Source organism: Carlito syrichta, unplaced genomic scaffold (genome assembly GCF_000164805.1).
Source record: "Carlito syrichta isolate Samal-C Ts95f unplaced genomic scaffold, Tarsius_syrichta-2.0.1 Scaffold306694, whole genome shotgun sequence".
Taxonomy (NCBI): Eukaryota; Metazoa; Chordata; class Mammalia; order Primates; family Tarsiidae; genus Carlito; species Carlito syrichta.
Window position 1 is genome coordinate 1,123,263 of NW_007250790.1, and position 11,511 is coordinate 1,134,773.

Below are 11,511 nucleotides of genomic sequence, written 5' to 3' on the forward strand. Positions count from 1 at the left end.
GCTACCACGCCCAGCTGATTTTTTGATTTATTGTAGAGACGAGGTCTCGCTGCCCAGGCGGGTCTCGAACCCGCGGGCTCAGGCAACCCACTCACCTCAGTCTCCCAAAGGCGCGGGATTACAGGCTGAGCCACCGAGCCCGGCTTAAAAACATTTTTAATATTACAGTACAGTACGTTGAAAATACATCAGACACGTGAACTAACTCAAGTGATTGGACATGCAAACACACGTTTGCATCTTTGAAACTTCACAACTTGAAGGTATGTATGTAGGGGATTGACTGTATTCCAAAAATCTGCTATCCATCATTCTAGCAAGAGTCGTATCATAAAAACCTGGGGTGGTGAGGTTTTCAAATAGTAAAATAGCCAACATTATTCAACGCTACAGAAAAGTAGGAAAGGTAACCATTAAGTCTGGTAATAGACTGGGCTTGGTGGCTCAGCCTGTAATCCCAACACTTTCGGAGGCCTTGGCAAGTGGATTGCCTGAGTCCATAGGTTCAAGACCAGCCCAGGCAACTTGGCAAGACCTCATCTCTACAATAAATAAAAAATTAAACCAGGCATGGTAGCATGCACCTATAGTTCCAGTTACTGGAAGTCTGAGGCAGAAGGATTGCTGGAGCCCAGCAGGTCTACACTGGGGTGGCCATGAGTGTGCCAGTGCACTCCAGCCTGGGCAACAGAGTGAGACTTCAACTCAAAAAAAAAAAAAGGCAATAAGGAAATCAGTGGTGACCGTTCCAAGACCCGATTCAGTATTAGAATTTGCCAAATCAAAAAATTAGGTATTTCATGAAAAATTATGCATATCTAAAGCAATATTTTTAAAACTTCTTTTGTAATGCCAAATCAATTTGTGCTACCAAATAAATCACTTTAAAAGCATGACAAACAACCCATACTACATACTGTGAATTCATTCACCAGTATGACTGCCAAATCTAAAATTCATTAAACACTGTTTCAGGCACTGTGCTAACTAATCTACACAATTATTTCGTTAAACAACTCTGTAAGAGGGACTAGCAGACCATCTCTACTAGGAAACTGAGGCAAAGAAAGATTAAGTAGATTTATCAAAGTGATTTTATCAAGTAATTACTAAATGCAAGGCATTATGGAGCTATAGATATGAAAAAATAAATAACCCTTCTCCTGAAAGAGCTTACAGAATAAAGGAAATGACAGATAACAGAGAACACTGTACATCAGTGCTATAAAAAATAAGTAGAGATCCACCTATGTGAGCAAAAAGGAGGAAAACTGCATTCAAAATACAGAAGAGGCAGTAACTTGCCTAACTGATACTGGAGGAAAGCATGTTAAAGCAGTGAGATACAAAACAGGAGAGGTAGAAATAGGCTTACTCAAGAAAAGTACTAAACAGCATGCAAAGAAATTTGAACTGTGCCCTATAGGCCAATGATTTTCAATCAGCACTCCTCAATGATTGAGCATTCTTCAGAGAAGTCCCAGAGGATATCTTTGGCTAGGGTGGTGGCAGGGTTGAAAAAATTCACAAGTGGATAAAGTCTGACACTGAGTGAAATGTGCCCAGATTTTTGATTTGGTAAATAGACATATGAGAGTGATTTACATAAGTGTTAGGGATTATAAAAGGAGGAGTTTAGGGAAGAAAGATGAAACAGAACCCTTCCCTCATACTTTAAGAACTTTCTTAAACCATGTCGATTCTATGTAGTTCAGATGCTACTTGTGACCTAGGTTTACCTTAGCCTCATTTCATTTATTTAAAAAGCTCAATAAAAAACAGATGGCCTAATTTTATATAGTATACTCTCAAAGAAATAAAGGCTAAAAAAAAAATCTTGTTTTATATCTGCCAAGTCTTTAATAATTTTCCAGTTTAAAACAAAAACAAAAACGTACCTTCAGAGAGGAACTTCCATAAAGAACCAGCTATGAAAATATAGGAGAGAATAGTGACAGTAATGAAATGGTAAGTGGTAAGGGAAGGGGGCAAGACTCTGACAGCATACATTCTCAATAACTGAGTATGGAAATACAGAAATATAAACTCTTGCATCAGAAAACCTAAATGATATTCCAATTTATATTTGTAATCTAGCCTGAAACCTAACTTTCCTGCTCTAACATTCCATAATTATATATAAAAACTCACATCCTACAGTCACTATTGTCTTGTGATTTGCACTATGCTCCAACATCAAAGCAAGTCACTCATGTGGCTATCAGTGGAAAGTAAAGTTGAATTAGAATGCCACCATAATAGTGTTTTACCTTGATACAGCCACCTTTCCTCTCTATAAAGGCTTCAAGAGGAAAAATGTATAGGAAATAATGGCAAGGCACAGCACAAACACTCCAGCTCCATGAGTATTCCCCTGGAAAACTCTAAAAACCATGGACCCATCAGCATTCTCCTCCTTAAAGGAGGTCCCAAGTTTTATTTTGCTTAACCCCAACTCAAATGCTAACCAAAAGAACATCATTAAAATTCAATAGTTTAAAAATAAAAGTGGCTCCCTGTATTTTACTTGGTATGCCTTTAAAATGAAGCCACTTACCAATCTATTATACACACCTCCCAAAAAAAGAAATATTTTTAAAAGCATTCACATAAAAAACACATCATATACAGTAATTATATCTGCAACATAAATTATTTTTCCACTCTCTTCTTGAGCTAACAATTTTAAAGGCATTATTAAATTTATTTCCAATGTTTTTCCTACAATCTTTTGGCTCATGCAACATTTAAATAAAAAACTTCAATCTGTACAATAAAAAGTTATTTCAATAAAAGAAACACATGGAAAATTCACTTCCCAACACAAAAATGTTTATTAATACTACTCACTGAGATTCAAGAAGGAGGGAGGGCTATATGTACCTAAATAATCTTCAATTGATATTTAATAACTAATTCACAAATAAGGTCATATAGCTAGTTTTTAAAACATATAGTAGAAGCAGAACTCTGGAGTAAGACTTTAAATGTACAAGTTGTACAATCATGGGCAAAACCCTTAATTCACAGGGAACTCCCTTAGTAAAATACTTTAAGATACGAAATAAAATCAGAAATCAATTTTAAATGTCCTAAACAATAAGGAAGGTTATTCACAAAACAAAGAATTAGAGCAATTACAAGGCTAGCTAAGTCACATCACTCAAGTACCAAGCTCTTTCCATTTTTCTACTCTGGTTTTGCCCTCGGGCTTGTACCTTCATGCTTACAAGATGGCTTCAGCAACTCAAGCATCACATTCTCAAACAATATCCAAAAGACAGGAAGACAAAATTTCTTTTCCAGTGTCCTTTATAAAGAAGACTGAAACTTGCCAAAAGCCAACACAATTGTATCACATGCTTACTCCTAAAACAGTAATTTGCAAGATGGTAGAAAAAATCATGATGATCCTTGACTAACACAGATTATTGCTTGGAGCTGGCAAGTGTCCCAGCTTCTCCCAATACTTAAACCAAAACCAAGGTACTGTTAGTCAAGACAAAAGTAAGGCAAATAAAACTGTCTGCCACAAGCATCAGGCAAAGATATTTTGAAAATTCTCAGTCAGTTCAGGTTGCTATAACAAATTACCACGAACTATGCAGAGGGGTGAGAGAGATGCTTAAACAACAGAAATTTATTTCTCAAAGTTCTAGAGGCTGGAAGTCCAAGATCAGAGTGACAAGATGGCCGGGTTCTGATGAGGGCTCTCTTCTGGACTGCAGATAGCCACATTGTCATTTTATCCTCACATGGTAGAATGAGGACAAGAGAGCTTTCTGAGATCCCTTCTATAAGGTCACTAATCTCATTCACAAGAGCTCTACCATCAGGACTAAATACATCATCTACCAAAGGCCCCACTTTCTAATATTTTCACAATGAAAATTAGAAGTTCTGTCTATAAATTTTGGGTACACATTCAATCTATTGCAATTGTCTAACTGAAATGTCTAGCATCCTGTCTGCTCTATTGTTACTGGTTTGATTTTTCTTTTCCTCAAATAATTAACCCTTATTTTCAACTCCCAAGTTTTTTAAATTTAGAATGTTATACAGGCATTTTATTCAATTTAATATTCACTGAGAATAGCAAACAGATGCCACAATATATAACCAATTTTGTACCTTAAATTTTACCACAAAACTCAAACTAACTTGCCAATGGTTTGCTCTGTCTCCAAACAGCAAAGACTTTGTGCCAAAATCTTTCCAAAAACTGAGTCAAGTCATATTGACAATGATGTTAAGCCATCTCTAAAAATATATATTTATATAATATACAACAAACATTTCCATTAAACAAAATCACCACCACAGTTTATTTAACCAATACTAAAGGTTATCCTTTAACCTTTCCATTAATGGTACTTGACTTCTCATGGTAATATGAAGGGAAAAGAACATTTCTTTTTCACCTTCAAATGTCAAACCTTGTAGGTATCTTTATATGATCAACCAAAATTTTACCAACAATAAATATACCAGTAAATAAATTATTTTATTCTTAACTTTTTTCAGTTCATTAATGCATTTAGGATGCTATTTTATGTTAAAATTTTTATCATAGATTTCAAGACAATCTTTAAGCTTACTGTTGACCTTTTTCCTTCCAGGATTAAACAGAAATAAAGACAGACTGGCAGGAAGGCAGGCAGATATATACCAATTACTATGAAAAAAATTCATTATATTTTTCTAAGTAACATTTTTGAAGCTTTACTAGTCAACCAAAATATTTATATGTATTTTGCATATCTATGTTATAAGAGAAATCAGATTTTTGTAAGATATGAGATCCACGTACAACTCCCCAAGAAATAATGTGTAGCCAGCAATGCTGTGTACTATCTGCAAAATACAGGTAAGAACTACAAAGATATATGTAACTAGCCAGTAGATTAGATAAAAAATAAAGTTCTAGAATGTCAAAATTTGTTTTCCATGAAACAGCACTAGAACAGCAATAAGATAACAGATGGACCAGATGGGCAGAGGGAAGGATCAAGAATTCCCTTTTAAATATGTTAAATTTGAGAAGCTGCACAAATCTTGCCTGATAGAAATAAAAACTGGATAAGCCAGCAGAAACAGTATCTATTTGTTACACACATGTACGTGTGTGCATGCAAATTGTTATATAACAAATAAAGACATGTTCATCATTTACCTGTTTTCCAGCAGGGGAACACATTACTCCTACATTTAACCAAAAGCAAATTTTATATATTTGTGGGATTTGCATGATATTCCAGGAGGGATTCTTATGGAGATAAGCAGTCATGAGATTGTCTGATATGCCAAATAAATCCTGGAGATCATTGAAATAACCAACATCAGACACGGGCATAACAGATCACATATCTAAAGTCAACTAATAGTTAGGGCTAAACAGAGAGAGAATGAAAAAGTAAACATGGCAAAAGGTTAAGAGCTGATGAACTGTGGCTTATGTTACAGTTCCCTCTTTCCTCTTCTTTGTGCCTTACATGTCCAACAGAGCACACATATGGGGCTAAACACGCTGGTGGTATATGTACTTGTATGTGGACAAAAATATCCTAAACATATTCTCTTTTGAGTTCCTAACTCTTCTTTCCTAGGTTTGTAAGGAACTTGAAAGTGGAGGGACCGAATGACTTGTCCTGGCCTTTTTTCCATAACTATGTGCTATACAAATATCCTTGAAAAGATATTTCTTGTGCTGTGTTTGCAAACTTTTCTTCCACTTGAATTCTTTGCTTAAGGGTAACATCCATTGCTTACCTCCATCCTCTCCCTTTTTATCATTTGATAAGATAGCAAAGTCTATTTCAAAGATGTGCCATGAAAGAAATTGGATATTGTACATCTCAATGTAAAACATACGTAAAAACATTAACGAGAGTTAGGGTTCAGAAATTATCTGCTGGGTACAACATTCACTATCTGGGGAATACCTGAGACCCAATCCCCACCACTGCACAATATGTTCATGTAAACAGCATGCATATGTACACCTAGAGTAAAACTGGAAAAAAAAAAAAAACTGATGACATACAGAAGTTTTGCCATAGAGTGATTTGAGTTCCTCCAGGTATATACCTGCACACGCATATTGCAGTTTTATTCACAATGGCAAAAACATCAAACCAACCATGCTGCCCATCAAAAAAGGAATGGATTTTTAAAATGTGGTACATATATACATTGGAACATTACACAGCCATGAAGGACAAAATTATAAACTTTGCAGCAACTTGGACAGACTTGGAGTGATCTATCACAGAAACAAAGAAATGAGTATCACATGTTATCACTCATAAGTGGACCTTGAACAATTATCATAATACTATAAGAAAGGGATTGGCAGTAGTGGGAAACTGCTGGGGGAAGAGGGGGCACACCTCATCAACAAGGGTACCTGCATAATGAATACTTGTATACCTAACTCTGAATTGTACCCCACATCTTTAAAATTAAAAATTAAAAAAAGAAATTATATCAAAGGCAACTGAAATATGTTTCATTTAGACAAAAATATTAATTCTTTTAGAAAATGTTTACAAACTGTTCAGTTTTTCATATAGCATATCCTTTGTTATCTACATATCATAGCCTATTAGCTAATCACATTCTCTGCAGATTGGGTAAATTATTATAACAGCTGCTTCTGATGACGGTAAAGTCAGTAATAAGCTGGAAATAATTACATAATTTGATCCCTTTTTACATTATCAGAAGAGGTCATCATAAATTACAACAATTATAAATGAAGATGATTAACTGATAAATGTTAATGATGTAAGAAATAGAAAAACTGTCCAAATAAAACACAGTTGCACTAAAATATGCAAATGATATACTACTAAGAAGTCAAAGTCTCCCACAAACTCACATCACTTAACATAAGTAAGGATTCAAAAATTAGTTTTTAATGACCATTTCCAATGTAATTAAGGAAAGTGACTATAAAAAAATCTCCAATTTTCTTTGCCTATACACTTGACTATTTATCTTTACTATATTCCTAAATATAACAAAACTAATTATTTTAAATGAGTGAAAACGTCTTCATGAAGAAGCATATGTGTGTATAAAAATGCACAAATACGGAATACATACACACAAATCCACAGAATACCACCAATTCTCATATTACACAAAATCTCCTTCTGGGAAATAATCAAGCAACATAAGAGTCTGGAATTCTATGTGTTTTAGAATAGGTAAGAGATACTTTATTCCAGAGGCCATACTGTTTACTATTATTATAAAGTTAGTTTGTTTAGTTAAAAAAAAATCTTATCACATTTCAGAATCTCATACTACCTAATACCTTCATTTAAATGAGGAATATATACTAATAGCAACCACTTAGTGATCATGTTATGTTCTAAGCATTGCACTAAGCACTTTATATATATAGTATTATTTAATTCCAACAACAACCCAGAGTTGTACGTATCATATCTACATTTTAAAACAAGGAAACTAAAATTCAGGGAGATTAAATGATTTGTCTGATGTCATATAATTAGATAGAAACTGGGACCATCAGTCTGACTCAAAAACCAATGGTGGTAACTATTCCTGCTGTAACTTTTACTTCCTTTAAAGCAACTAATGCTCATTCTTGATTCTGGGTTCAATTCTGTACTTCAATTTGGCTTCCCTCAAAGGAAGAGTAATGACCATTTTCAATGTAATTAACTGCTGATGCCAAGTCACTTAACGACTCTGGTACATACATCAGAAGTATTTACTGTGGTAAACTATGTTTCAACTGATATACTTTCCGATTTAATGGTGTCAAATCTTATACTAGCATCTGGTTTAAAAGTCAGTAAGATAAAAAGAAACCACATATAGTCAAAACAGCCCGGGGTTATCACTAGTAAAACACACTGGTGACCCACCTTTTCTCATTGTTTCCCAATATAATGTTTTTTTCCAATGATGAAAGAGATCAGTTTGTCAACTGAGTACCAGATATGGAACCTGGCCTATATTTCAGAGACAAGCACACTCACTGAGTAAAATATCAAAGCTCTTTTCCTTAAGTAAAATATGTGTATAATGTAATACCATCATATATTTAGCATCAAGTGCTCCTGCTTAGGAGAAATAAAAGTAATTTTGAAGACATATTTTTAACCCTCAACAATGTTCTCCCTAATTTTTCATTTTTAAATATATTGTGTGAAATATATGTGTGTGTGTGTGTATGTGTGTGTGTGTGTGTGTGTGTGTATGTGTGTGTGTATATATATATATATATATATATATATTTTTTTTTTTTTTTTTTGAGTCAGAGTCTCACTCCGTCTCCCAGTCTGGAGTGCAGTGGAATGCTCATGGCCACTCCAGCGTCAACCTACTGGGGTCAGGCGATCCTTCCGCCTCAGCCTTCCAAGTAGCCCGAACTAAAGGTGTGCGCTACCACACCCAGCTAATTTTTTGATTTATTGTAGAGACAAGGTCTCACCAAGTTGCCCAAGCTGGTCTCGAAACCCTAGGTTCAGGCAATTCTCTCACCTCGGTCTCCCAAAATGCTGGGATTACAGGTTTGAGCCACTGCACCCAGCTGTATGAAATATTTTAACAGAAACAGATGTTACTGTAATTTAGATTTAATTATACTTAAATAACAAATATTTTCACATATTAGTCTTACAACTGAAGCTACTAAGATGCTACAAGCATGTACACTTTTTATATTTTTTCCCCTTCAATTGTAAGTTAATGTGGTCATAGTGATCTGCCTAGAGATAAAAACTCAGAACATCCATGTTGTTCCTCATCATCTTTTACTGCCCTCTGCTCTGGTAATGCACAAAAAAACTGTCTACACTTCAATCTCCTACCATTCTTATGAACAGCTATGAAATCTAAAACCCTTGGAATATGGTATATAAATACCAAGTGCTAGAAAATATATCTTTATATATATTTTATATTGGCAAGTACAACTTTAAGTTAACAGTGGTTCTTCTCTAAATCCCCTACCAGACTCTACCAAAGAAGTTATATGGTCTACTTTCAAGTTAAAAAAAGAAAAGCTATGAGAAATACATTGGTTAATACTAAACACACTGTTGTTTCAGGCAAAGAATACAGAGAAAGAGAGTCAAAGTTACTTTGCATGTGAGGTTATTTTTGCACTCTCTCTACCCAGTTATTAAAAAAGTTGGTAATATCTTAAACACAATTCTGATTTTGCACCATGTGTAGGTGTACAAATTCACCCGAAAAAAAAAATCATCTTGGATTATATAAGCAGAGCACGCTTACCAAAATAGTCCACAATCAGAAACCTTATTCACATTCCCAAATACATTTTCTGCTGAAGCTGCCAAATCAATTATCCTTGATAGACAACAAATTCACAAATAATACTAAAACTACTTTAAATACAGTCGCTTCATATTTCACCTCATCGAAGTTAATGGTAGACTCCGACTGAAACCACGTGGTCTGAACTTCAGAAACACGCGTGTAACACAAATATGAGGTTACTCTCACACACATACATTGAGATCCACATAAAGAAAAAAATAACCATTTAAGATGCATAATCAAGAAGACAGAATCACTTAAAACACATTCTCAATATCCTGTATTGCCTCTTGAAATGAATAAAGAAAGGAGCCGTGTAAGAAAGTGAGAGGCAAATACTTCCTGTAGGTTTATAAATACTTCGAAGGGCATTTCACATCCAACACACCCCTTTTCATGACAAGGGATGCCTTCTGCTCAGCCTCCAGCTGAGAATCAAAGCATACCGGGGCGGAAAGGCCTGAAACGCCCAGAAGCAGAATCAAGTGGCTGCTTCCCGGCTGTTTTCCAAAGCAAGACTGGGAGAACTCCACCTCCGAAGCCCAAAGGAAACGCCCCAGGGCCTCCCACCCACGCGGCTCCCGCCCCGCGGCCGCCGTCGCCCACGCCCACGGCCCGGCTGCCTAGCAACACCGCAGCGCTGCCTAGCAACGCGGCCCGCCCTGGCCCGCCCCAGCCCACAGGCGAAGGCCGAGGGGATTCGTTCTACCTCTTTTTTCTTCTGTCCTCCTCCAAGCTGGATGCAGAGGAGCAGCAGCAGGAGGAGAAACGGAAAGCTCCCGGTGGGCAGGTACCGCAGCCGCCGCCCCGCCTGCCTGCGGCGTGAAGGAGCGCCCCGGCCCCCCATCGTGGCAGGGCAGTGTCTCCTCCACGCGCGGTAGCCGTGCGCGCCCAGCTCCCACCGCACCACGCCTGCCCGGCCGGCCTCCGGGAGCCCTCTGGCTGGGCCCTCGGGGGCTGCAGCGGCTTCGCGAGGGACCCGGGCAGCGGCCGAGGACGCAGAGGAGGAGACTGACGGAGCATCCGGTTCACCGGCAGAGGGACCTGGAAAGGCGCGGGATGGGGCAGGAAGTGGGCGTGGCGAGCGGGCCGGGGCGCCGTGGGCGCGGCGTGTGCTCCCGCCCGGAGCCTTCCCGAGACCCGCGCCTCGGAGGGTGGCGGTTCTCGCGCTCGCTGACCTAAACCCAAGGCTGTCCTGCTGCTGAAACCGTTGCTAGGTCCCAGGAATCCGCCAGGAATTAGTCCAACACTTCACCTGGAGCTTTGCGCTCACCTACTGCCTGCCTGCTTGGATGATGGAGAGCTTTGAGAACGTGGCTCCTGTAGCCGCCTGCAGTCTCCAGTCCCGTGGGGACGTTGTTAGGGACACAGCTGTGTCTTTTGCGGAGCACTCAGAAGCCATCTAACATATCCAGAGGACCCCCCCCCCATGCATAGAAGCCGCCCCACACTTTTACAGCTGTTCCTTACAGCCGCAACTGAGGGGCCTGAGTCACCAACCTGGACTCCACTTCGTTCATTCATTCAGCATTCATGCAGGGCCAAAGTGCAGGGCACTGTACTAGCCGTTTTGAATGCGAAAATAAACGGGACTTAAAATTTCATAGGACAGGAATGGAATTAAGAATGTATATCTGACACATGATATGGGCCTGGTACTGTTCTAGTGCTCACGTGTACCCTATTTATTCTTCTACCTCAAGATTTCACTTGTGCCATGAACACTTTTGATAATCCGATGAAACCTACAGCCCAGATTTAAAATAGTGCATATTCTAAACGCATGAAATTAAATTTATAAGGATTACTAAGGAATCAATAATAATGTCAATAGCACTGTCTAAATCAATTTACCTCCTTTCTCGTGTTGATCAGCAAACATTTATATTTTGGGAATACTGCAAAGCAGTGTAAATGTGAACCTATGGGTAAACATCCAGACTTCACAGTGTGTTTATGATTGACCAGAGGCACAGAATTGTAGGATGCTTGGCCAACTAAGTGGCATGAGGGCTGTAGATAAATTCTACAATCACTGCTGCAGTTCTAATAAATATAGTGATTTGGAAGCAGTGATGATCACGATATTTTAAGATAATCTGCAACAACTGTATTGTGATATGTAAATACTTTTTATAAGAAAAAACGCCCGGTGGCTCAGCCTGTAATCCCAGCTCTTTGGGAGGCTGA

The 11,511-nt window shown here is 38.0% G+C and overlaps 1 protein-coding gene across 3 annotated transcripts in view; it reads right to left on the reverse strand.

Moving 5' to 3' along the window:
• Positions 1–10,524, reverse strand: part of TUSC3 (tumor suppressor candidate 3) — a 250,356-nt gene extending 239,832 nt beyond the window's left edge. For 2 of the 3 annotated variants that reach the window (XM_008063270.2, XM_008063268.2), the window contains exon 1: positions 10,031–10,524. In XM_008063270.2, coding sequence (XP_008061461.1) covers positions 10,031–10,168 — 138 coding nt within the window. In that variant the 5' untranslated portion in view covers positions 10,169–10,524. The remainder of the gene's footprint in view (positions 1–10,030) is intronic. The other variant, XM_008063269.2, reaches the window with a different exon arrangement.
• Positions 10,525–11,511: the final 987 nt, after the last annotated feature.